The 27289-nt window shown below is 44.4% G+C and overlaps 1 protein-coding gene across 8 annotated transcripts in view; it reads left to right on the top strand.

Annotated features, from left to right (window-relative positions):
• Positions 1 to 27289, top strand: part of MFHAS1 (multifunctional ROCO family signaling regulator 1) — a 115881-nt gene that overhangs the window by 46552 nt on the left and 42040 nt on the right. For 5 of the 8 annotated variants that reach the window (XR_003436257.1, XR_003436260.1, XR_003436258.1 and 2 more), the window contains exon 2: positions 18841 to 18927. The exons of the other annotated variants lie outside the window; for them this stretch is intronic. Coding sequence is in view for 1 of the 5 variants with exons in the window: in XM_027122738.1 (XP_026978539.1) it covers positions 18841 to 18927 (87 nt within the window). In the remaining 4 variants the exon portion in view is untranslated. The remainder of the gene's footprint in view (positions 1 to 18840; positions 18928 to 27289) is intronic. 8 annotated transcript variants of the gene reach the window in all.

Here is a 27289-nt window from a genome sequence, read left to right as displayed (position 1 = left end):
CCTGTCTGAGCGAAGAACAGATGCCCTCAGGCGACCTACACGCAGAGGCGGGGCCCAATCCAAAGCTGAACCCCAGGAGCTGTGCGAACGAAGAAGAGAAAGGGAAATCTCTCCCAGCAGCCTCAGGAGCAGTGGATTAAATCTCCACAGTCTACTTGATGTACCCTGCGTCTGTGGAATACCTGAATAGACAACGAATCATCCAAAAATTGAGGCGGTAGCCTTTGGAAGCAACTTGTAGACTTCGGGTTTGCTTTCTGCAAATATTAAAAGCAGCAAGGGAAAAACAACAAGTAACACATAAGGGAATCCCCATAAGGTTAACAGCTGATCTTTCAGCGGAAACTCTGGAAGCCAAAAGGGAGTGGCAGGACATATTTAAAGTGATGAAAGAGAAGAACCTACAACCAAGATTACTACCTAGCAAGGATCTCATTCAGATTTGATGGAGAAATTAAAAGCTTTACAGACAAGCAAAAGCTAAGAGAATTCAGCACCACCAAACCAGCTCTACAACAAATGCTAAAGGAACTTCTCTAGAGAAATGCAAATCGAAACTACAATGAGATATTATCTCACACCGGTCAGAATGGCCATCATGGCCATCATCAAAAAATCTACAAACAGTAAATGCTGAAGAGGATGTGTAGAAAAGAGAACCCTCTTGCAGTGTTGGTGGGAATGTAAATTGGTACAGACACTATGGCAAACAGTGTGGAAGTTCCTTAAAAAACTAAAAATAGAACTACCATATGACCCAGCAATCCCGCTACTGGACATATATCCTGAGAAAACCATCATTCAGAAAGAGTCATGGGGCTTCCCTGGTGGCGCAGTGGTTGAGAGTCCGCCTGCCGATGCAGGGGACATGGGTTCGTGCCCCAGTCCAGGAAGATCCCACATGCCACGGAGCGGCTGGGCCCGTGAGCCATGGCCGCTGAGCCTGCGTGTCCGGAGCCTGTGCTCCGCAACGGGAGAGGCCACAGCAGTGAGAGGCCCGCGTACTGCAAAAAAAAAAAAAAGTCATGTACCAAAATGTTAATTGCAGCTCTATTTACAATAGCCAGGACATGGAAGTAACCTAAGTGTCCATCAACAGATGAATAAAGAAGATGTGGCACATATATACAATGGAATATTACTTAGCCATAAAAGGGAATGAAACTGAGTTATTTGTAGTGAGGTGGATAGACCTGAGACTGTCATACAGAGTGAAGTAAGTCAGAAAGAAAAAAAAATACCGTATGCTAACACATATATATGGACTCTAAAAAAAAAGAAAAGAAAAAAAAGATCAGAAGAACCTTGGGGCAAGACGGGAATAAAGATGCAGACCTTCTAGAGAATGACTTGAGGATACGGGGAGGGGGAAGGGTAAGCTGGGACAAAGTGAGAGAGTGGCGTGGACATATATACACTACCAAACGTAAAATAGATAGCTAGTGGGAAGCAGCTGCATAGCACAGGGAGATCAGCTCGGTGCTTTTTGGCCACCTAGAGGGGTGGGATAGGGAGGGTGGGAGGGAGGGAGACGCAAGAGGGAAGAGATATGAGGACATATGTATATGTATAACTGATTCACTTTGTTATAAAGCAGAAACTAACGCACTATTGTAAAGCAATTATACTCCAATAAAGTTGTTAAAGAAAGAAAACTGGGTGTGGTACGTTTTCATTAGTCATGCTAATGACGCATGTAACACATCAGGCACTCCTGAATCCTCAGTGCTCTGGAGGAAAGGGTAGGGGGGGGGTGTCACGTGGTTGCCGGAGCTGGCTCTCCTTGACAGGAAGCTGGCATCCCACCCCCACTACCTGCATCTCTATAACTGGTCTCTGCAGAGGTGTTTCTGAAGAACATTCAGCCCTTAGGAGGGATCTTGATGACCTGGAATTTACACTAAGCTTCCACTTTGCCCATAGTAAATATTTTCTCTCCATCACTGAGGACTTACTGGGAATGGAGGACATGGTGATCACTTGAAGTCTTACAGGCCTGAAAACCTTTGTTTTATGGGAGGCATCAAAACTTCCTATTTTTCCATTTACCTTAGTTTTAACATTCCTGCTAGTGTTTTCACTCAGATTGACTTCCTGCATTTGTTTTTATTTTAAGCGCATTCTTTGGTTAAAGTGTTACGAGGTGAATGGGAAGAGAAAAATAAGGCAAGGGGAAGGGGTACATTATTCAAGAATACAGTTTTGTTTCCAGTTCTGTTTGCAACAGTAGCTAAGTGTTTTCCACTTTCTATTCTTCGTTGTTTCACAACACATTAAAACTCCATTTTTTAACGAATATGGTTAAACATTAGATGGCAGCTCCACAGGAGAGTTTGCAGAGGCTCTTTGGTGGAATCCAGACCTCACTTTTAGGAGGGTTCACGTGCACCTATGCATTCGTGGGGCATTTATTTGCTGACTGTCCATCATGTCCCCTGAGACCCAGTGTCCTCACCTGCCAGCATACTACTCATTTCAGTGACAGAAACTTGGCAAATATTAAGCGCCAGAAGAATACTGCATATCAATATTTGAGATCAGACAATAAAATCTAGTTCCTGTTAATCAGACACCCAAGTCAAAATCATAGCACAAATGAGAAGTACAGAGTCTTGTCAGCACAATTGGGCATCCTGAAAACAACCTTAGTGAAAAAGGAAAGCAAAGCTGGTACTTTTAGTTCGCTGTAATTCACCTAGCTCTGGAATTTTCTTCTAAACCCTTGAGAGAAACTTACACACGTAACCCTGGGTGGGACTTTTGGACTCTGAAGTGCAAAGGCTCTCTGAAGGAGAAGCTGATTGGCTAGAGGTGATTGGTTCCAAGCATGGTAAAACAGTTGATGGAGCTGTCAGGGTGGGTATGGGACCCGCTGGAGGAGGGTGGGGCTGGGTGGAGCCAGTCAGGGAGGGAGAGAAGGAGAGGAGAGAAGGAGATCACATGCGTGTTGAAGGGCCAGACTGATATGTAGTGCAGGGGCCTGGGAAATCAGGGTCTTGTGATATTATTTCTGCTAATAAACTTTGTGACTTTGGACATCTCAACTCTCTGGTCCTGTCTTCTAATCTTTAAAATGAGGGGCTGGATTAAATGATTTTTAAAGTCTCTTCCAGGTTAAAAATTCTGCTCTCACTTGGAAACACAGTGTTAGGAAAATACCAGCACCGAAGTATGCTTTTCTAATATGGGAAGTATATATGGATTGGGTATCAGCAAAAATTACTATTGCTAATATTTTCTAAAATGTATAAAGTGGGAAGTTATTCGAGTGTATTGTGGCACCTGGGTTTAGCTATTTGTGTTTCAGTTAATGGAAGAGAACTTTAAGTGACTGTTAACTTTTACCAAGGGGTGCAGCTCAGAGTTAACAGTTTGTAAGGGCTAACTAGTTTACTAGCTGGTAGTTGCCACAGGATTTACAAGTTTACAGTCTGATTTTTAGTTTTGGTAGCTCCACACCGAGTCAAGAATAGATGATTCACGTAAAATCATCTTCATAAGAACAGGCATATAATATTGGCTTTTCATTGCTGCTCAAGGGAAAGATTTTAAACTGTTAGCTTGAAGTAACTTAATTTCCTTTGCTTTTCTAAAAGTCTCTACCATCCTGAGAAAGTCTAGTGGTTTCTTCAGAGACCTGGCTGCTTTCTGTCTCAGAGTATTTAAGGAAAGTGCATTTTCTCAAAATGGAATTTTTCCTGGGTCACACCAGGCAATCAGGGCTTTGAGCCATAAACCATCTCCTAGGGTTTGGTTCCCTCTGAGAGAGAGGGAAAGGGGAAACTTTCACCCTTGCTAGAGAGTAAAGCTTGTCTACCCCTATGTGTTTGCAGTTTTTAAAAAGGAGTGGTTTATACAAAAGCCTAGCACCCTTGACCACAATAAAGCAGCACTTAGGCTTCTCATTTTGTGTCCAGGAGACACAGATGCATTTTTCAGCCCATGGAAGGCTCTTTTGGTACCAGATTTGGGCAGAATTCTGAGGGAACAATAAAGGTACAAATGTGTGGCTGGGTAAATATCTTTATAATAACCCCACATTTTATATATATATATCGAATAAAAAAATATGTAAAATATTCGTATATAGTAATATGTATTACTATATGTTACATATTGCTAGATAGTAATATATATTATTATATATATAAATGATCAATATATATTATTACTATATATTATATATTATGCTATATCATTATAGTAATAAATGTTACTGACATAGAATTATATATACATCTGTAGGTATATATAGATACACACACATACACATGTGGGTGGATGAAGGAATAAAAGTCAGTGACCTGTAAACTTTCAGAGGTAATTGTTTCAGAATGCTGTGTTTTCGGCTGTGTATCTTTACCATGATATTTGGGGAAGAAATGCTAAACTCAGTCAGTTTGCAGTATAAGAGGAAAGTAAGTGTAATGGTGCTTTGAAATCAGAAGTAAGTCTCCCTCCCGCTTCCAAAAACAAAAAAAGGTTGTTTGATTTAACTTTTTTCCCCAGCCGGTTTCACGTGGGGAGGCCCACACTGACTGTGTTTGATAAAAGTAGTTGTGTTTATTTGTGTTAAGTAAACTGTAGGTTGGTGGCTTTCTCTAGTTGTCTGCATTTTTTAAAAGTCCTAATATTAGGACAAAAAGCTTTCTCATTTCTCTGTTGAATATTTTACTTATTGGTTAAAAATGAGTATCCAGCTCTGTTATTAGTCAGAGGGCTTCCCATCAATTCATGAAGTGTTTCAGTATCTCAGTTTTCGGTTCAATGGTGAGGGGATTTTGAGTTCCCCGGGAGTTCTGTTTGGTGTTTCACTTGTGTCTCTTTATATTAATGGCTTTCATGTTTATTTCTTTGCTTGAGATGGAGAAGGAAATGAAATTGGATGACTTTTTTTTTTTTTTTTATGCTTCAGCCCGACTGGCTCTTTATAAAATGGGGAGTAGAGTCACTCCCTCAAAATGGCTAATGAGTTCAACTGTGTGTAAATTGGGGTCATAGTCCTTTCTTTGAAGAATAGGAGGAGTGCTATTATGATAAACACGCTGGAAATGATTAAAGGTAAAATACAGCAGGACACAAGTGGCTGTTTCAAGCCTTTTGGTGGCAGGTGGGACACCCTCTGAGTCCAGCTAAAAGAGACTGAGAAGAAAGGGATCAGCCAGTGCAGCCCTGGCCGTGGGGATAAAACACTAGTCGCCAGGTGAATGTGCAAGCAGCCCGCTTACATCAATGTCTATGTTGCGTTCTGTCTTTTCTCACCTTTTATCATAGGATGGGGAAGATATCCCAAAATAGGGAGCGATATTTGTGTACCGCTTTATCCAACCTGTGTGTACCGTACCAAATGTACCCCCCCTCCAACGTCTGTGGGCGTTGCTCTTAAGCACGGATGTGGTAGGAAATTGAGGTTATTCAGCTGTACAGGCTGTGCTGAGTATTGCTTATACTAAGCAGGATATGCCATCAAAGAATGATTTGACTTTAGATGCCTCCTATTTGAAGTGGTTGGGAACAAAAATATTCCTTTCACCATTCATGATCAGGAAGAACTTTAGTCGATACACGTTTTCTGAAGGGGTAGAATGTAAAGGGAATTTACTGCAAAATGTATGCCATGAGGTGTCTTTATTCAGGCAGTTAACTCATGACAATTTTAAAGATAGGGTGTTTGTATTTCTTAGTGTGTAACCACTCACTGTCTTATCAATAATGAATTCCTATTCTATTCCATATTATCTTTATACAATTTAAGTGAATCCTATCTGCTTCTGAGAATCTTTCTCTCTCAAGACATTTCTGACTAGTTTATTGGAAACAAAAACCCTGTGGTTGTTCCTTCCAGGGATGATAAAATACATTTATTGTCAATGCATGAAAGTAGAAAGAAGAAAATAAAAATCACTTGTAATCTCACCAACTCTATGAGAGCTGGGAAGCCAATGGGGGTATTGGAGCTGAGAAAAAAAAAAATTTAAGGAAATTTTTAATTAAATATTTTTAAAGGACCACAGAGGGGATGTGGTGAATACGCAAGGGGGAAAGCAGGAAGGGGAGGTAGGACTGTTGCAGTAGTCTGGGCAGGAAACAATGGTAGCTTGGAATGCATCCTAGCAGTGGAGCTGGTGAGCAGTGGTCAAATTCTAGATCTGATGGGAAGATGGAACTGAAGGGTTTATTGATAGGCTCTGGGTTATGAGAAAAAGAAGTAAAGAAAGACAAAGAGTTTTGTCCTGAACAGCCAGAATGATGGAGTTGCCACTTATTGAGCTGGGAAAGGCAGGGAGAGGGGGAAATTTTGATGGGAAAAATCAAAAGTTGAGTGTGCGCCTGTGTAGTTTTTTATTACGGTACTTATTCAAAACTTTGTCTCATTCAGTCTCCCTGGTGCTTTTCCACGGGGATAAGTGTGCTTTTATTAATAAATCTCAAGGCAACACTAAGCTTAAGGTATGGAAACTTTAAATCAAGGAAGGAAAAATTCCGGATAAAGATCAGAAAAGGCCAGTGAGGAGAAGCATCCCCAGGCGCCTGATAGCAGCCCCAGCAGGAGGGTCTTGTAAAAGGCAATTTAATTAAACTGTAGGCGTCTAACTGAGAGTCGTTCTCCAGACAGCCTCACAGAAGCCCTTTATGATCTTTTGTTCGTGCGTTAGGCTCTAACTGGGTGTGTTTCCAGGTTTGTTCCAGGTTTGGACTTTGTTACCTGACATGCCGTGTGATGCGGCTGTTATTACTAAAACGAAGTATGGATTTTCCCATACATCATAGATCAGTTCTAATCATCTTTCCAATATTGGTTTGCACTGTGAAAGTCGTTTTTTGTTTTTCTTTTTAATGGAACTGTCTCTGCCTTTTACATGAACTAACCTAGAAAACTCCATTATTTGTTCTGATCATGCCTGAGAAAGAATGGCAATTTTTATGTATTTATTTATTTTTTTGCGGTAAAGAATGGCAATTTTGAAGCAGAATCTTTTTTTTTTTAAGCCACTTTATTATCATTGCATATGGCTCAAAGCGAGCTTGTTTAAATCTTTAAGGGCAAAAGAACATATGTTCATTTAAAATACCAAGGGAGGTTACAGCTTACTTGGTTTTAAATGTCCTCATAGTCTTTATTCCAGCTCAAATGAGGTTTTTTCCTTCCTTCTTCATCTTTTATTGTTGTTGTCGTTCAACTTCACCCAAGAGTTGCTTCATTAATGCTGATAGTATTTGGGCCTTCTTTTAAAAATAAAGCAACAACCTAAGTGCCCAGGATTAGAACTTAAATTTGCTTATTTAGCCATGTTGATGGAGCATCCTGTGCGCCAGGCACTCTTTGAGGGGCTGGAATGCAGCAGTGACAGTCAACACCCCGGCTGTCCAGGAGCTGAAGATCTAGCTTGGTGTGTGTGTTGGGGGGATGGGTAGGTGATCAGTAACCCAGTATGCAAATATACACGTTAAGCTTTGAGTGAATATAAGGAGAGTCAGGACATAGAGAGCGATGGGCAGTGCGTGGGATTATCTGAGGAGGCATCTGAAGCTGAGATCTGATCTTGCACCAGCCTCCTGGTTTACGACAGAGAAGGTGGATGGAAGCCAGCCCTGCCTCTGCAGAATTAAAGCATTTTAACTGTGTAGTTTTAGATCTTCTCAGATAAGAAGCCGGTGCAAGGGTCCTGCTAATTTTTAACAACGACAGGAGTGATGTATGTGCCCGTGCATATTTTATTTGTATTTTTGTAAAGAAACCTGGTTAAGTGCGAATAGAGCGGTATTTGAAGAAAGTGGTACTGTTTCCCAAAGGGAACAAATAGCACATTTGAAGCCAGCCTCTGGTGAGAACATCTGTGGGTTATTTTTACCATTTTTAAGAGAGGTAGTCATATTGGGACAGTGATCGTATGACTTAGAATCATATCATTTTTAGGTCTGAAATGGAGGAACTTACAGAGACTGTGTAGTCTGATGTCTCTCATTTCTTTGAATGACAAAGCTGAAAAGGACAAGCTCCGCCCCGGGTTTCCCTGCTGGTTAGTGGAGGGGCTGACACCATGGTCCAGGGTTCTTTTCTTCTCCATCTACCATGCTTTTCCGTGTGATTAAAATCTGTGTCTCTATGCCTTTCAGCAAGATGTCCATGCAGTTAGGGCCCCAGAGAAGCACAGATGTTCAGTTATTTTAAATTGATCCTACAATTATTTATAAAATGTCTCTGCTGTTTATAGTTTGTCCTCTTTATGCATAATTCTGCCCCAGATAATGATAAAACAGAGAAATAATTCTTCAGTTTCTACTTTGCCATTTTTGGTTTGTTTTTACCAAACCTTAGTTTTGACCTTAGTGTAAAAGCTGAATTTAAAAGAAATGCTAGTCTCTCATTTTCAGCCTATAAGATATGAGTGGATTTGCCAGTGTTGATGGGGAAGGGGCACGGGGTGACATCCAGGGGAGAAATGACCGTGTCTCTACCTTCCCTTCTCTCTCCTTTTCCCCTTCCCTGCCTTGCCCCATCCACCCTGTATCCATCCATCTTTCACTCTAATTCTTTCTCTCTCACACAGACCTCCTCTTTTTCTCTCTCACATTCTTATGTGCAAACCTATTTTTGTTTGTTTTCACGTTGGTTAAAACCATGCTGTTGTAAATCCAAATTGCCAAACCACAAAGAGATAGTAGAGATAACATGGAGGGGCATGCAGTATTCTTCTGGCTTATTTCACTTGGTATAATATTCTCGAAGTTCATCCATGTTGTGTCATGTGTCAGAATTTCCTCTTTTTTTTTTTTTTTTTTTTTTTCGGTACACGGGCTTCTTACTGCTGTGGCCTCTCCCGTTGAGGAGCACAGGCTCCGGACGTGCAGGCTTAGCGGCCGTGGCTCACAGGCCTACCTGCTCTGCGGCATGTGGGATCCTCCCGGACCGGGGCACGAATCCCTGTCCCTGCATCGGCAGGCGAACTCCCAACCACTGCGCCACCAGGGAAGCCCTATACCACATTTTGCTTATTCATTCATCTGTCAGTGGACACTTGGGTTGCTTCCACATTTTAGCTCTTGTGAATAATGCTGTTATCAACATGGGCATAGAAATAGTTCTTTGAGATCTTGCTTTCCATTCTTTTGAGTATATACCCAGAAGTGAAATTGCTGGGTCATATAGTCATTCTGTCTTTAATTTCTTAAGGAACTGCCATAGTGTTTTCCACAGCAGCTATACCACTTTACATTCCCACCAGTACTTGTTATTTACTGGTTTTTTGATAGTAGCCATCCTAATGGGTGTGAAGTGGTATCTCACTGTGGTTTTGATTTGCATTTCCTTAATGATTAGTGATGTTGAGCATCTTTTCATGTGCTATTGGCTATTTATATATCTTCTTTGGAGAAAATCAAGTATTTGCTTAACTGCTATTTAAAATATTTTGTCCTGAATGTGTAGCAGGATAACTTATTTGGTCATCTGCATCAAGAATATATAAAGATTGTTATACAGGAGAAACTAACAACATGGTAAAGCAATTATACTCCAATAAAGATGTTTATATATATATATATGAAGAGCTTGCCCAAATTAGCAGAGCACTTGCATCATCGTTTAAGAACTGCAGTGTTACGAACATCTGGTTGCTGATTACATATTGATAACAGTTTCTGTGTCAAAATGCCACATGAATATTTAGAGACGCAGAACTTAGTTATGTTTTGCCAGAGTTACAGGCCACTGTTCCCGCATTGCTGTTCCTAACTCAGTCCAACTTGTACAAAAACATCTAAAAAAATTTACATGGAACTATTCTTACTCTCTACATTAGGCAGAATGAAACTCATACACATGTAAAGAGGCAGTAGATAAACAAGGAGACGACTATTACTGTGGGGAAGAAAAAGGAAGAAAGATTGGTTCACCTACAGAAAAATGATAAAATTCAGAGGAGAAAAGCAGTCAGATTTTTCAGACCCATGTGAGGAGAAAGGGGGACAAAAGAAAGCCAGCTCCACTTTATTTTTTCTCTCCTGAATTAATCTTGCACGTAAAAATTTCGAGTTCATGGATAGACGAATCTCTACACCCAGGAAGTGTTTAAAATAGAAAGCTGGGTACTTTTTTCTAAGAAGTCTAGAGCCATTGATAGTAACAACTTGAAACAACCCAGAGAAGTAGACTTTTTTGAGTGAGACACAATCCAGAGTCTGGTACTACTCAAGCTACACCTTTTGTGGGAAACAACAGAGTAGCCTGAAATTTGCATTTGAAACAATAAACTCCCTCCTGCACCAGAGCCTGCACAGAATTGTTCAGTTGTGTTTAAAAAGAAATCCCTTACTTAGGTGTTTGGTTTTCTCCTCCTCCTCTTCCTCCCTGACTTGTATATGTTGTTTTAGAGCAGGTACATCTTAGGTCAGAGTTCAGCAAACTTTTTCTGTAAAGAGCTACATAGTAAATATTTTCAGCTTTGTAGGTCAGAGTCTCTCTGGCAACTACCCAACTCTGCTGTTGTAGCAAAGTGGAAAAGCAGAGTTGTACCATCTTGGAAGGCAGCCATGGATAATCGTTAAAAGACTGGCCATGGTTATATTCCAATAAAACTTTATTTACAAGAGCAGGCAGTGGCCCTAGTTTGGTGATCCCTGTTCTAACTAATTTCAGGAGGCCATGGGAAGTTTAATCTCAATGCATGGTTAATGAGAGCTGTCTCCAAATGTTGAGACATTTGGAGACAGCTCTCATTAATCATGCGTTGAGATTAAATGTCTCATTAACCATGCATTGAGATTAAATGTCTCTTCTCTGGTATTTTTGGGGTCCCCAATTTTTTTTTTTTGCGGTACGCAGGCCTCTCACTGTTGTGGCCTCTCTCGTTGCAGAGCACAGGCTTCGGATGTGCAGGCTCAGTGGCCATGGCTCATGGGCCCAGCCGCTCCGCGGCATGTGGGATCTTCCCTGACCGGGGCACGAACTCGTGTCCCCTGCATCGGCAAGCGGATTCTCCACCACTGTGCCACCAGGGAAGCCCCCCAAATATTCTTAGAGGGTTAAATGATCTTTTAAATTTTTAATTTGAAACCGTATTCAGTGACTAGAATCTTGAGGGAGTAAGAGATAAAAGCTTTATAAATATTTATAAATGCTAAAAATTAAATTGCTGAGATAAAATTTTGTTCTCATGAAAAGATAATTATATAACAAGTTTGGAATTCGCTCTCAATTTTCATTTCCTTGTGGAAACATCTTCATTGTGAGGAAAATTAGGGAATTAATGAACAAATGTTTCCTGAGCAAGAACTGTGGTGTTTTAACTGGGGCCTGAGGGCATCTACTGGGACGGCTGTCACATACTTCGTGCTCGAAGGCACTTACCATCTTGGAAAGATGCTCAAGGCCCGTGGGAGAGGATATTTTTTAAAATGTGTTTTAACTTTTTTGGGGTATTTTATTTTAAAATAAACCCATTTTTGAGGTACAATTTACATATAGGAAAAATGCACCTATTTTAAGCGTTTGATAAATTCCATGAGTTTTGACATGCAGCCACCATCCCAATCAAGATATGGAACATTTCCGTCTTCTCAAAAGGTGTCCCAACCCTCCCCCTGCCAAACCCCAGACAACCATTGATCTGCTTCCTGTCACCGTAGACTGGGATTGCCTGTTCTAGAATTCACGTAAATGGAATCACAGAGTATGTACTCCCTTGCGTCTGGCTTAGAGGTTGCCAAACTTTCTTGGCTCACAAGACCTTTAGAGAATCAGTAATTTTTCATGGAGTCTCAAGTCAAAAGCAATACCTAACAGTTCCAATAGGTCCAGAGAACACAGTAGAAGTACGTGGCATGGTGTTCAGTTGTTGCTGCGTTTCCCTCGGAAATTTAAAATACCCTCTGGTACCTGTGAGTTCACCGTGGGGCCCTTGGGTGACATAGTGCAGAGTTTGGGAACCCGATGTCTACCTTCTTTAACTCAGCATAGCTTTTTGAGATATATTCATGTTGTTATGTGTGTTAGTAGTTTGTTCCCTTATTGCTGAGTAGTAGTCCATTTCGGAAAATACCACGGTATATTCATTCACTTGATGGGGGCATTTGAGTTGTTTCCACTTCTTGGCTACTGTGAACAAAACCAAATAAGCATTCGTGTGTGAGTCTTTGTGAAGGCAGAAGCGTATGGTCATTTCTCTAAGAATAGAATTTTGGGGCCATACGATAAATGCATGTCTAACTTTATGAGAAACTGCCAACCTTTTCCAAGTGATCGTACCACTGCATTCCTGCCAACAACGTATGAAAATTCTAGCTGCTCCAGTTCTTGCCAATACTCGGTATTGTCAGTTTTTAAAAATTTTAGCCATTCTACTGAGTATGTTGTATATCTTTGCATCGTTTCAATTTGCGTTTCCCTGAAGACTAATGATGAGCATGTTTGCAAGTGTGCTTATTTGCCATTTGCGTGTGTGTGTGCGCGTGCGCCTGCACGTGAGTGGTGTCTATTCAGATCTTTTGCCCGTTATTCAATTGGGTTGCTTGTCTTCTTATTACTGAGTTGTAAGATTTTTTTCTTTTTTTTTTAACATATTCTGGGTACAAGTCCTTTGCCAGATATATGTTTTACAAAGAGTTTCTCCCAGTTGGTGGCTCTCCTTTTCATTTTCTTAACAGTATCTTTTGAAGAAGAATAGTTTAAAATTACAATTTATCAGTGTTTGTTTTTTTTCTAGTTAGTACTTTTTATTTTTTGGCTATCTCAAGGTTAAGATTTTCACCTAGGGCTTCCCTGGTGGTGCAGTGGTTAAGAATCCGCCTGCCAGTGCAGGGGACACGGGTTCGACCCCTGGTCTGGGAAGATCCCACATGCCGCGGAGCAACTAAGCCCGTGCGCCACAACTACTGAGCCTGCGCTCTAGAGGCCACGTGCCACAACTACTGAAGCACACGCGCCTAGAGCCCATGCTCTGCAACAAGAGAAGCCACCACAATGAGAAGCCTGTGCACCGCAACAAAGAATAGCCCCCGCTCACCGCAACTAGAGAAAGCCCGCACGTAGCAATGAAGACCCAACACAGCCAAAAATAAATAAATTTGTTAAAAAAAGAAAAATTTTTTTTCACCTAAATTTTTTTCTATAAGTTTTATAATTTTGACTTTTATATTTTGGTCTAGGATCCACTTCAAGCTATTTTTTGTGTATGCCATGAAATGAACGTAGAGGTTTGGATTTTTTCCATACAGATTTCTGGTTGTTTCACTAGTATTTGTTGAGAAAACTGTCTTTCCCTTTGGAATTAACTAAACCCTTTTGCCAAAAATCAGTTGACCATGGATGTGCTTGTCTGCTTCTGAACTCTGTTCTGTCCCATTTATCTATGTCTATTCATGAAACCTTGATTATTATAGATTTACAATGAGTTTTGAAATCAAGTTATGGAGAAAGATGTATTTTTAAGTTTGATTTCTTTTATCAAACTGTTTTCTCAAATACTTTATTCTAATTGCTTCTGAAAACGAAGTAAGCATATTTCTTTCTAGTCTTGGACATTAAAGTGACGTTAAAGGCAAGGGAAGTACGCTGAGAATATAGCACAGTGATCCTGCTTCAGCACCAACTTTGATGACCTTTGGCCTCAGTTTTCCTGCCTGTCAGTGAGAAGCTTTTGACTCCGGAATAGTCCCCCGCAATGTCCCATTTGAATCTAATAACCTGTCATCTTAGATGGATCATAAGCGATTTCCTCTTCTACTTGTGTGCTTTGCTGTGATGCAGGTTTTAAAATAGCCAAGCATAAACAATACTGAAAACGAGATAGCTTCGTGGAAGCAGTGCCTGACACTAAATGATAACTTAGTGTGCTCTTAGTCGAAGTGCTTCAGGAGAATCTTGATGCCAGTGGGACGCTTTCATTTATTTTAGGAGCTTCTACAGTCATTCCTTCCTTAGGCCTTTTATCTTGGTGTTTCCCAAGTCATTAGCTCTTGGTTATTGGGTCCGCAGACCAGAGGCTGTGGGGCTGCCTCTCCTATCAGGGTCCATGGATAAATCCCAGGATTGGAGGGAGCTAGAGGTGGTCTCACCCCCTGATCCTCAAAGTGTGGTCCTCGGACCAGCAGCCTTGGCATCATTTTGTTAGAAAAGCAGAATATCAGGTTGCACCCCAGACCTCCTGAGCCAGGTGTGCACAGGTATGTACCTTCAAGGTTGAGAAGCACTGATCAGGCTGGGCGGTGAGCATTGTCTCTGTGGCCTTCGCACCAGACTGTCTGGCCTCGGGACACCTCTGAGGGTGTAAGCCCATTAGAGAACATCTGTTCCATTTGTGGATAGTTCTGTTCAAGTTTCTTTTTTCTCTTAATCTCCATCAGGCCTCCCATCTGCATTTCCAGGTAGGAGAAGATAGAGAAAAGTAGAAAGAAGGGATGGTTCCTATATTGTGAAAGTCAAAACATTTCCAGAAATCCCCAGCAGACTTCTGCTTACATTTCATCAATGAGACTAACTGTCCCACGGCTCCCCAGACCTACAGGGGGATCTGTGTAGGCAAGAACGAGGCACATGGTCTTCCCTGACACATCCCCCAGGGTCCTGTAGTGTGCAAGTCTGTGTTACAGTGTTTCTGGAAGGTGCCTGAGAAATGGACAACAGTAGTTACCTCTTCGGAACAGGCTGGCAGTCAGAAGTAAGAGGGACATTTATTTTTCACTTTATATTGTTCTTTCCTGATGAGATTTTTTTTTTTTTTTTTTTTGGTAAAAAAACAATGTGTGTTAACTTTGAAGAAAGGAAGTTGACAGGAAGTTGACAGAACCCCTTGGGTACAGCTGTCCAACCAGTTCCTCAGAGCCTGGGGGCGTCAGCCTCAGCTGTAAGATGAAAGGTTAGATTAGATCCTATCTTGGACTCCTGGGTCTGAGCCTCTTCCAGTTAATTACACAATCTCCAGGAACCAGAGAAGGGGATTAAGAGTCAGCTCCTTGCGTCACAAAAGAAACCTAGCATCTTGAACAGGTTCTTATTGAGACTTTGTTACGGGCTGAATTGAGTCCCCCCAATCCCCAAATTCATATGTTGAAGTCCTAACCCGCACTACCCCAGAATGTGACTGTATCTGGAGAGAGGTGAGAAGGTTAAATGAGGTCATGAGGTTGGGCCCTAATCCAGTATGACTGTGTCTTTATAAGAAGAGGAGATCTGGACACAGACACACACACACAGAGGACCATGGGAAGACACAGGGAGAAGACAGCCACCTACAAGCCAGAGAAGAAACCAACCCTGTTGACACTTGGATTTCAGGCTTCTGGCCTCCAGCATTGCAAGATAATCCTTTCTGTTCTTTAAGCCACCCAGTCTGTGGTACTTTGTTACGGCAGCCCTGGCAAACAAATACAGTCTTCTGTCCCTTTAAACTTTTATGGGGATAGTTTTGTATTTTGCAGAATCGCCAGGATAGCTTGAGATTGCGCTGGACTTGGTTACTTCATCTAGTCCTGTCCCCAGGGAACCTGGAAGTACGGATCATGGGCTGGGAGCAGAGCTGGGTCTCTGGCAGGAAGAAGCACGTGTCTGTTACCATGAGGCCAGCGCCAGCCTCTCCCCAGGGCCTCATTGCCACGCACACCTCGCTTCTGGGTTACTTGGAACCCCTCCTTCAGCTTGCTTGCCTCTTTTCTGATCCATCTTCTGTCCTTGACCTTCAAAACCAATGGATGCTCTCCTGCGCTCTTGACTTTTTGCATGGCCTCTGGCTGAGAAGTCCATCTTGACCACAAATAGTTTTGCCTTTTAGGGAAGATCTGCACCTGTGCAGCTGGTGAGATTCGAGGGCGAATCCTGTGTTTAGAGTTACCTTATGATACCAATTAGCAAGAATATATTCTACTTTTGATGAAGCAGGAAGGAGTGTGTGTGAGTGACACACACACACCCACACCCACCCACTGGGGTCTCACACCTTCTCCAGCCCAGCACTCTGTCTGAGCCGGATCTTGGCCTTGATGGGGGCCAAAGGACTCTGAAATGGCCTGCAGTCTTCCAGTTTAAGGGAGACTCGATCTTTCCTAGGGCTCGATGAGGGCCAACTTTCTGAGCCAGAGTGGGCAGCGACTGCCAGGCACCCAGGCGTGCCCTGGGAGGGACTCTCAGGCCTGCGTTTCTAGGAGATGCCTGGGTGACTGAAGGTGAGCAGAGGCTGGCCTCAGGGCACTCTGCTCCCTGCCAAGCCCCTCAGGAGGAGGCCTCATTTGTGAGTCTTTGCCAGCCTGCTTACCAGTTTCTTCTCCCGGAAGCAGAGAGCATGGGTAGGATGGGGCAGCCTGGATGGGCAGCGTGTCCACCTTGCAGACACACTGGTGGTGTCAGAGCAGAGAGCCTGCACAGATGGAAATATTTAGGTCCGGCCAAGTGGCATGTAGCTGTGAGATCCTGGAGGACACTGTACTGATTTTGGCTCAGTGGGGAATGAAAAGGACTTTTATTTATATGGAAAATCAAATCTCACCACTTTTTCTATGATTTACCGTTGTTTTCTCACGCCAGGGAGATTTGCCGTGATGAGGACAGAGTAACAGGCCTTTCGTGCAAGTGCTCAGCTTTCCATTGTGCCTGACACTGCTGAGCTCTTTGATGCCCAGGGAGGCAGACGCATCTCTGGGTGGAGCGTTTTTCTGGCCGTATAATTTCATCAGCCCTCACTCTGCTCCGTGCTAAGCGTGAGGCTGAGCTCGCAGATAACACTCCTCTTGGTGCCAGTGGGATTCAGTACCTCGTGTGGAAGCAGGGGGTGGATGAACTGGGGAGGTGATGGAGGGTGGCTGTGGAGAGCCCGGGATGTGTTTGTTTGTCTTATTTAAGAGATTGTTCTGCTTCATGCTGCATTTGCGAGGCGTTTAACTTGAGAAGCCTAGAAAATTCAGTAGAAAATACATTTTCACAGTATTTTAAGCTGGAACAGACTATTTTAAGCTGAACAGACCCTGGAGATGAACCATTTCAGCTTCTTCCTTTTGAAGCTGAAGGCCTGAGGCCCAGAGGAGTCGGGGTTTGCCAGGAACTGGCAGGGACTTAGCACAGCACCAGGGTCAGAACCCAGGGCTCGATGCCAGGCTCCTGGCGCCTTCCCTTTCAGCAGGGATGCTCACCCGGCCTTCGTAAAAGTGTTTCCCTGGATACCAGAGGGATATGTTGTTAATCTTAAAGCCAAGGTTTCAAAAGTGTTTTTTATAATAATTTATTAGAGCTACATAATTCGTGGCAAATAATAACATAGTTAATGCACAAAATGGATACTCTCAATAAAAGCCAATTATTAATTATTATGCTCTGGAGCTCCCGTGGCGCAGTTAGCGCGCAGTACTTATATAATTATTATGTTCTGGTAAGAGCTCTTGAGCTAACTTAAGGGGGAAAAGGCAGGATTATGTGAAGAGTAGAGCCATCCCCAGGATCCAGGGAAGCCCCTGTGTACCAGGCTCTCTCTGTGTCTCCGTCATCCCGCCGCCCAGTCTGTTGGTACCCGCGGCCCGTCATTCTCTTCGTCCGTCACCCTGTCTCCCGTCTCCGGCTCCCTGCCCCTGACTTGGCCCCCTCTCCCCGCCTCCATCCCCCGTCTCCCCTCTTGGGTTCCCTCGCATCTTCTGCCCCCCACCTCAGGTGTGGTCGCCCCTCAGTGCCAGCTCCGTCTCTCGCTATGGACTTGCCCCGTTTTCCCTTCTGCCCTCAGACCAGCTTGCTCTGCAGCTCACACGTGATCTGAGTGACTGTGCCCGCCTCACTCTGCTTCAGTCACCCCTCCCCACAGACCAGTTCTGTCTCTCACCCCACTTTCCAGTTCCCAGGGAGCCCTCCGACACACCTCCTCCAGCTTTTCTCACCGGGCGGTGTGTTGCTGCCTCACTCAGGAATGGACTGCCTGTGGCCAGGTGGCCGGCCCTGGTCTAGTTCTGGGGCCGGGGTCCTGGGGGCCTCAGGAGCTCTGGGGAAGGAAGCCGGCCTCGTGCTAAACACTTGTGCATATGTGACCTCATTCAGTCCTCACAGCGACCCTGTGATGTATCATCCCCAGTAGGGATGTGGAAACTCGGGCCCAGAACCGGTAAACCCATTGCCTGGGGACCCACGGCTGACAGGCAGCCTCCAAAGGCCGTCCTGCACCCTCCTCCTCCTCGTGCTGGGCTGTCCTGAAGTTACTCAGTGGATCCTTAATAAGTCAAAACGCTCTGATGCTAAGTAAACGCACTGTCTTTTGCATGAGTTTGGATGTTACTCCTAAGGCTTCTGAGTTATCAGTACGGGCTTGATATCGATAGGATTTTATAAAAACCTCACTTGAGCCCCTTGTGGTATCTACCAATAGCTTCACATGCTTGGGATCCAGGAGGATTTCTTTGATCTAGATCAAGTCCTTGTAGAAACACCTAAGTAAGGTTTAAACATCACTCGCTGGTCTGCAGCATTTTTATTAATTTTATTTTATTTATTTTTGCCGTGTTGGGTCTTCGTTCCTGTGCGAGGTCTTTCTCTAGTTGCAGCGAGCAGGGGCCACTCTTCATCGCGTTGCGCGGGCCTCTCGCTATCGCGGCCTCTCTTGTTGCGGAGCACAGGCTGCAGAAGCACAGGCTCAGTAGCTGTGGCTCACGGGTCTAGTTGCTCTGCGGCATGTGGGATCCTCCCAGACCAGGGCTCGCACCCATGTCCCCTGCATTAGCAGGCAGATTCTCAACCACTGCGCCACCAGGGAAGCCCAGGTTTGCAGAAGTTTTAAAAGCTCCTCCATCCCTTTTAAAGAAAGTGTGAAGCTCGCGTAAATCAAATTTGAATAATGAGTGGTGATTGACTTGTCTCTTCATAACCGCTGGCATCAGGAAAGATTTCATATGGACATGAGAACTGTATGCCTGTCTGCAGCGAGGTGAACATTCCTGGACTATCCTCCTTGCTGAACAAGGGTTGTAAGTACTTCACTGCATTCCGTGAAATTTGCTGTGATGAAATCTAAGAACCAAGCGGTGCTGGTGAGGAGAGGCTTAGTAGTAAGTGACCTTCCATTTCCACTTCCTCCTCGTTATTTGACCTCCTGCCACAGGGACCTTGGAGGCATCCCGTGAGGGAAACCCCTAATCCCCCAGCAGTGCATTCCAGCTCCATCTGGCAGCTGCTTCCTCTCACACCCAAGGCCAGGCAGGCAGTGGCCTCAGACCTCGATGGGCGGCCAGCGTGAACGCATGTGTGACTGACGCCCAGATCCGGTCCTGTCCTGACTCAGTGTGTTCTCGCATCTCCTCAAGGGAGGAGAGCTAGGGAAGGATGCTGAAACTAGAGGCCTTGACTTGCTGGAGAGCTTTTCTCTGTCACTTGTGCTACTTTTTCTTAATCAAATGTGTGCTTTGGGTTTGTGAAAGCTTCCAGTAGCTTCTCCTACTAGATTGTTTAATGCCATGATGCAAGTGGCACCTCGGCTGGAGTCTGGAATCACACTTGACACTTGGCCAGGGCCCAGATTCCCTGACTGTCCAGCAGGCTGAGGTTTGCCACAGGGCGCCCCCGAGTTGGAGGTGCCCCCAGAACAGGAATCAGCCCCACGGCTGGGCCTGGGGAGACCACAGGGTCCTTTTTGGGCACACAGACCCACCCTCCAAGGGGCCGTGAGATTGTTTAGGAAATGGGGGTGGCCGAAACAAAAGAACCCCATTAAAAAAATGAATGTGTGACACGAGTCCGTTTGTGTAAAATTGTTTGTGGGAGTGAGGGAGGGGCAAGGAAGAGAAAGACATTGAGATGTGATGAATAAAGAAATGGGGAACAAATATAGTTCTCACTCTTAACACGACTGTCAGATGAAAGAAAGGAATGTTGCACTCATGCTTATGGTTTGATTTTGCCTGGTGGAAGAGAAATCAGTCCCAGAAATCCCTGCTGTGTGTATATGTTTTATCTGCATGTCTGAGCCAGGAGAAAGGGAAGGAAGGGTCCACACCAATCCATCCCTGGATACTTGGGAGGTGGGTAAGGGGGGAAAGGGATTATAGCCTCTTCTTTATATATTTTATGTTAATTTGCTTATTAAAACCAGCACATGGTAACTTTCATAATTCAAAACAATACATTTAAAGAAATCTTTAAAAAACAAGAAAGCCGTTCTAGGCGGGAAACAGGGCAAAAATTAATTTACACTGGGGGTAGATTATTTTAAGTTTTATGCCTAATGGGCAGTCTGTGTAAATGGTGTAAAACTCAAAGGGTACATAAGGCTCTATGGGGAAAGGAAAGTCTCCTCTCCACAGCCATCTGTCTCTCCTGAAGGCAGCCAGTTTTGCCAGATTCCTGCACGTCCTTTCAAGATGCTCTGTGTTTTTACAAACATACATTTGTAAAAATAGGGCAAGAGAGAGTCCTGCCCCCGCAAAAAAAAACAGCAGCGTAATGTAAACACTGCTTGGGTCTGTTTGTTGGACATGTTGCTACATATAGAGCTGTCTGACTCCTTTTACACTGGTTGTATGATATTCCATTCTATAACCTGGTCTTATTTAACCAGTCTGCTGCTGAACAGGCATTTCAGTTGTTTTCAGTCTCCTACTTTGGAAACAATGCTGAAGTAAATAGCTGCGACTGTATCCTTTGACATTTATGGGTATATCTGTAGAATAAGTATTGTGAAGTGGATTGCTAAATTTCTCTCCAGAGAGGAGGGACAAATTGACACTTCCTTCAGAAATGTGTAAAAGTACTAGATATTCTTTAGAGAACAGTGCTGCCTTGGAGGTGGGTATAATATAAAGGCAGCAATAGGGATTTTAGGGAAGGCATTAGGAGAGTCAGGACCTTTTCAACTGCTCCTCTAAGGTACTTCTCTTTCCAGAAGTTATTTTTGCTCAAACCTTGGTTTTTGTTTCGGATTAATAAAGTCGTGAGGAAGAAATAAACATATAGTGAGCTGCTATTATGTGCCAGACATTGGGTTAGGTCAGTTGCAAATATCATTTAATTCTTGTAGCATTCCCATGAGGTATGTATTTGACGTTTACTATCCACAGTTCACAGATGGAAAAAAATGAGGCTCAGAGAGGCTAGGTAACTTCCCCAGGGTCACACAGTGGATACGTGGCAGAGCCAGCTTTCCGACTTTGTCTGAGTGCTCATGTTCTTTTCATCTTTCTCCTTCTCTCTCTCGCAGAAATTTAGTAATCTCTGTAGCTCTAGCATTGCAGAAAATCTAGGGATGCACTGAACAATGAACTAGGTGTATAGAAGACTGGTGTCACAAGGTTGAACTAGGACTACGTGTCACTGCTTGTGCCTCAGGAGTCTTTTAAGTAGATTTGTGGGGTGTACAGAGGAAGTCTGCTGTTGGATTATACGGATTGTCCTTAATGTACAAAGGGCTGTGTGGCAAAAATTCTTTAACTCTGAAGGAGACGACACAGCCTAAGTAGGGTCTGCACAAAGCCAGTCAGCTTTTGCTGAGCTCTGGTTATAGTAAAGGGCAGAGGAAAGAAGAGGGGCTGAAAACAAGGACACAAAAGTCATTTTAGGAAAAAAAGTCCATTTAATGAGCTCTAGGGAACACTCAGCCTGCTGCCATACTCGCTCATGAATTACAGTGGATTGTGGGTAAGCAAGACAAGAAACCAGGGAACCAACAAAACAAACAAAAATCAAGAGGTTGTTTCTTACTGAGCTCTTCTCAAATGAGATCGAGAAATTATGGTGAAATGCCACAGCTGTAAATCATTTCTGCTCCTGGAGAGGTTAGAAAGGGCTTATAATATTTACCCTTTTTTTTCAGACAGAATTTACGTCTGAGCAAAATCTTTTGTGTTCTCCAACCTCAAAGTTTATTGGGGATGGAAGTCAAATTTGCTTTGACATAGCATAAAAAGAATCTCATGAGCAGAGGGTCAAACTAATTTTGGAATATATGAATTATGCCCAGTGTTATTTTAAATAGTTTTTTTTTTTTTTTTTTTTTTTGGTGATACGCGGGCCTCTCACTGTTGTAGCCTCTCCCATTGCGGAGCACAGGCTCCGGACGCATAGGCTCAGCGGCCATGGCTCACGGGCCCAGCCGCTCCGCGGCATGTGGGATCTTCCTGGACCGGGGCACGAACCCGTGTCCCCTGCGTCAACAGACGGAGTGTCAACCACTGCGCCACCAGGGAAGCCCTTTAAATAGATTTTAAACTAAAATATATAAATACATTTTTACTGCTCTATATGATTCTGGGTTCTGAAACTTCTGCATGTCACATGCCTCATACATAACACACAGTGTCAGCCCCAGGAGACAGAAAACACCCCAGTGAAGCAAGCCAAAGAAACAAGATTCAAACAAGGTCAAGCGATGTGAGGACCAGGAGTTTTCAGCTCTTCCCTGTCATGCTGAAGCTTCCAGCTCCTGAATAACAACACGTTTCCCTCGTCCTAGACACCCAAGAGTATGTCTCCTCTCTTGGGCATAAGAATCTCTAGAGTTACGTATGTGTAGTAAAGAGTGGACCCAGCTGGCATACTCACAATGACCACATTGTGTTGCTCGTACTTTAAACGAATACACTGCTCCACGATGAAGTTGCAGTAAATGATATATTTGCTTTCTAGTCATGAATGAGATGCCTTACTGGATATACTCCAGGAAGGCCAGAGAAACTGGCTTCTAATCCATACGGAATAATTCACTGGTGAATTTCTTTCAGGATAGCCCATGATTTATCTAGAATATAATCTTTACATATCTGGATCCTTCAAACTAGACCAAAGGGAAAATCTGGGCTGCAAGCCTCAGTTAGAAATGTGGGATGGTGCTATGCTGACAGCTGATGGTCCCTGACCTGTATCTTCTGAGACTAGAACCCAGTGTGGTGGATGACCAATTCATGCGTTGAACAAAAGAAGACCTCCTACAGGGCAGTGTATGTGTTCGTTACAGGTATGGGCACTTAGGGCTAAGTACCATAAGGACTTCAAGAAAAAAAAAAGGTAACACATGAAGCATATACGATAAGGAGGCACCACAGTCCAGAGCACGAGCTCTGGAATCACACAGGCTTGGTGCGAATCCCGGCTAAGCCACTACCCATCCGTATACCCTGAAGAACAGTCGAAGGTTTAAATGCTGTTTTGCCAAATTTCGAAAAAGAAGTGAAGAAAGAACCTATCTGCCGGGAAGGGACATCGTGGGGTGCAGCATCCAGTCGCGTCAGGGCTCTGCATCACCTGCTCAGAAACCTTCTCCGCCTGGCTCATGGTGATGCTGGCAGCTGAGCAGCCCTGGAGAAGGTGCTCCTGTCTCCAGGCCTCGCAGAGAAGCTGGGGAGGTCCCCGGAGGAGGCGGCCACACCCTGGCAAGATCTGGGTGGCTCCTGCGCTCAGCTCTGAGCAGGCTCTGGACTCTGAGCCCCCTGGGGGGGAAGGGCTGGCCGATACATACCCAGGGCTGAGGGGCCTGCAGAGCCGGTGCCCAGGCAGGGTGAGCTCTGGAGGAGAAGGCTTCCACAGTCCCCAACAGTCTCCACATGGTGGCCCATCCAGTGCCAAACACCTGCCACCCACAGCGACAAGTCCCAGCCGCTAGAAAGTCCAGAAGGGGTCGGGCTCTGGGGCCCCGCCCTTTGCCCAGGTTTCTACACGGGCTGGGCTTGCGTGTGCCCCCCACCCCTCCCCCCGCCCACCCTTTGTGACGTGTACAATGGACATGTCATAAGCGCCAGGCTGAGCCATCCAGCGTCCAGTGCGTGCTAGACCTCGAGAGGAGTTAGAAGCTAGGGAGAAGCTCTCCCAGTTTCACACTCTAAGATGGCTCGGCGCACAACCGGTTCTACGTGGGCAATTTACTTTGTCAATTTCGTACCTGGCTCCGCCGCCCCGCCGTGGGGCTCTGGTGGGCTGTCACCCGCTGGTTTTGCCCTCCCGGGAGGCTGCCACATCTGACTGGGACCACCCCGCTGCTCCAGCGCCTGCCTTCTGCCCTGGTCGCGGGCTGTCCTACTGGGATCGAGTGCCTTTATCGTCTGGCTTCTACACGCACCAAAAAGGCAGGATCCCATCCAGCAGGCCAGGTACTCCCGTCTCGGGATGCTTCCCTCGGTGAACTGGAGGGACTCGCCAAAGAAGCCCGTGCTGTCTGCTCATAATTCCATGATGTTTGGCCACTCGACAACCATCAAGATTCCTCCACCGGGGCGCAAATTTACCCTCCTGCGTTCACCACCTGAGCGGGCAGTCAAGGTTAGGAAGCCGGTACCATCCAGTCACCTCCCACTTCCTTGCCCAAAGGAGAGTGAGGTGAAGGTCCAAGAAAAGCCCCAAAGAGGCATGGCAAAGATGGAGGATCACACAGAGACCGAAGGAGAGGACGATCGGAAGAGGGGCCACCGTAGCAGTGGGGATATACCATTGACATCTAGGCCCCAGGAGGCCAGTGGAGTCCTCACTTCCCTCAAGTGCAACACTGAGCCTCTGGACCTCCTTCCTGAGCACCCAGAAGACAAGTACTATTCTAAGTGCTTAGCAAATATTAACTCAATCCTCATAATTGCAACCCTATAGGTAGGTATTATTCGTAATATTCACCTTTTTTTTTGGGAAACTGAGGCCCAGAGAAGTTGAATAGCTTGTCTAATGTCACACAGTAAGTAGGTGGCAAAAACCCAGGATTAAAACCAGACCGTTTAGACTTTCATCACGTTGCTGTGTCACCTTATTATAAGTTGTGTTTAGGGAAGGGGCTAAGTTGACAAGACTCTGAACTAAAAGGAGAAGGGAGAAATGAGAAAATGAGTGATCCTCGAAACTAGAGAGGATTTAGGCTCAGAAATTTCTGGTGATGAGACCCAGAAGAACAAGAACTTGGTTGGAATATTAACTTGGGGTAGTATCTGAATCCATTGAGAAATGCTTTTGTTTTCTTTAAAATTTAGAAAGGCCAGTTGGATGAAGATTAATGAAAAAAAAGTAGAAAGGAAAAGAATAAGTGCCTTAAGTGAGACATAACCTCTTCCCTCTAAGTAATAGGGGTGGAGGTCCTGTGGGAAAGGATGGAGCTCCCTCTACCAGGTTTGTTAGCCAGGATGAACAAGGAGAAAAATGGCAGCCATTGTACCGGTTTTCATGATCCCTCAAAAGCAAGGCTTCAGTTTCCAAGAATGGCAAATGGTAGCATACCTACCGTGTATCAGACATGCCACTGTGTTTCCAGTTTCTCCATTTTAATTGGAGAGATAGTTCCTATGAGGTACGCATTAGTTCCCTATGGCCGCTGTAACAAATTACTACAAATGTGGTTGCTTACAACACACTTATTTTCTTATGGTTCTGGAAGACAGAGGTCCAAAACCAGTTTCCCTGGGCTGGAACCAGGAGTTGACAAGGCCATCCATCCTCCTTCTAGAGGCTCTAAGCGAGAATCTGTTTCCTCGCCAGCATTCCTTGACTTCTGTCCACATCAGTCCAACTCCAACTTCATCATCACATTCTCTCTGGAGTAGAAACTCCCTCTGCCTCTCTCTTACGAGAACACCAGTGGTTACATCTGGGTCCATCCAGGGAGTCCAGGAGAATCTCCCCATCTCAAGACCCTTACTTTCATCCCATTGGCAAAGTCCCTTCTGCCATTTAAGGTGACATTCACAGGTTCTGGGGATTAGAATGTGGACATTTGGGGGCAATGGTATCATTCAGTCTACTACAAGGTAGATGCTATTATCTTTCTCAGATGCAGGAAATGAAGTTTAGGGAAGTAATTTGTCTCAGGTCTATAATTTTCAGAGCAGAGATTTAAATTCTGGCAATGAGACTTCAGGACACTCTAAACAACTTTAATCTGTGTCCTTAACTACTGCATAATCCTTGTTTAAGAGTCACACTTAGGTATCAAGACCCAATTGAATAAAACACTATGTACTGTCTCCTCTTTCACTTTGTTTGTCTGGTGTATTTATGAAGCTTGCCCAGAGCAGAAGAGTTCAGAAAATTGTTATGCAGGTTTACTAAGAGAAAGCATTTACTGTTTGATATGCACTGAGTAATGGAAGGCTTTTTTAAAATAGAATATGCCACCAAGTAGTGTTATCACCATTTTACATATTTAAACAACTAGACAACGACAACGAAAAGCTACAGATGCAAAGGTGTCAGGGACATGTCTAAAGGCAGCCTGCCAGAAAAAGGGCTGGTACCAGATGCCAGATGCCCAGGTCTGAATTCATCCTATCCAGTCCTGATTAAGCACCTGTTCAGAGGGATTGTGGCTCATCACCCAACACCTGAGTCTTTATATCCCAGCTTCAAGACGGAAATATTGTACTGACCACTAACTCATAATCTTCTATCCCCATCCTTTGTGGGACAGAACTTGGCACTTCTAAGATCCTTTTCTGCTTGAGAAAGAGCAGAGCAGCCTTTGCTCCTCTGGCTGTGACCTACCGTGCTTTGCAAAGGTGATGTGGCGAGTGCAGCTGCAAACCCATCTCCACTATCACACATCTATGGAAAATTCCAGTCAGGTTTTAGACCCAGTCACAGTACATTTTTCTGAGGATCAGTAATGATTTGCTGAGGATCAGTAATGCTCTCCGTATGCTGGCTGACAAGGGCATGATCTCTGTGCTTACTGTACTCCATCTGTCGGCTCCTCTCTGACACAGTTGTCCGTGGGATTCCTTAGGAATATTTGCGGTATTTAGGCACAATTTCAGGAGCTGCTCTTTCCTGTATCCTCTCATTTCTTAATCAACGTTTCCCAGTTAAGACTATAAATAATTCAACTTGGGTGGGTTATCGGAGGCATTCTTTCCTACTCTACTCCATTTGAATCTCTGTGCTCTTTAAGTTTCACATACGTGGCATCACATATCTCCCATCATCGCTATTTTCAGCAGTCAGGGCTACAAAGGTAATTGGCAAGTTCATTAGCCTTTCCATTTCTTTCCCTCTTGGTTGTTTAAGAGTGATTTGCGGGCTTCCCTGGTGGCGCAGTGGTTGAGAGTCCGCCTGCCGATGCAGGGGACACGGGTTCGTGCCCCGGTCTGGGAAGATCCCACATGTGGCGGAGCGGCTGGGCCCGTGAGCCATGGCCGCTGAGCCTGCACGTCCGGAGCCTGTGCTCTGCAACGGGAGAGGCCACAGCAGTGAGAGGACCGCGTAGCGCAAAAAAAAAAAAAAAAGTGATTTGCTAAAGACTGTGCGTTTCGATGTTTTGCAAAGCTCAGTGGTACAGAGACAATATTGGAGTTCTGCCCTGTAGAAATAGACCTTCTGTCAATTGTTCTCCTTCTCTTATAGAACAGAAAAGAGATTCATCTTTCACACACTCAC

This window comes from Aethalodelphis obliquidens, unplaced genomic scaffold (genome assembly GCF_003676395.1).
Source record: "Aethalodelphis obliquidens isolate GAN/ISIS:26980383/991018 unplaced genomic scaffold, ASM367639v1 scaffold25, whole genome shotgun sequence".
Taxonomy (NCBI): Eukaryota; Metazoa; Chordata; class Mammalia; order Artiodactyla; family Delphinidae; genus Aethalodelphis; species Aethalodelphis obliquidens.
The sequence above is the reverse complement of the archived record's forward strand: the minus strand, read 5'-3'. Positions and strand labels throughout refer to the sequence as shown.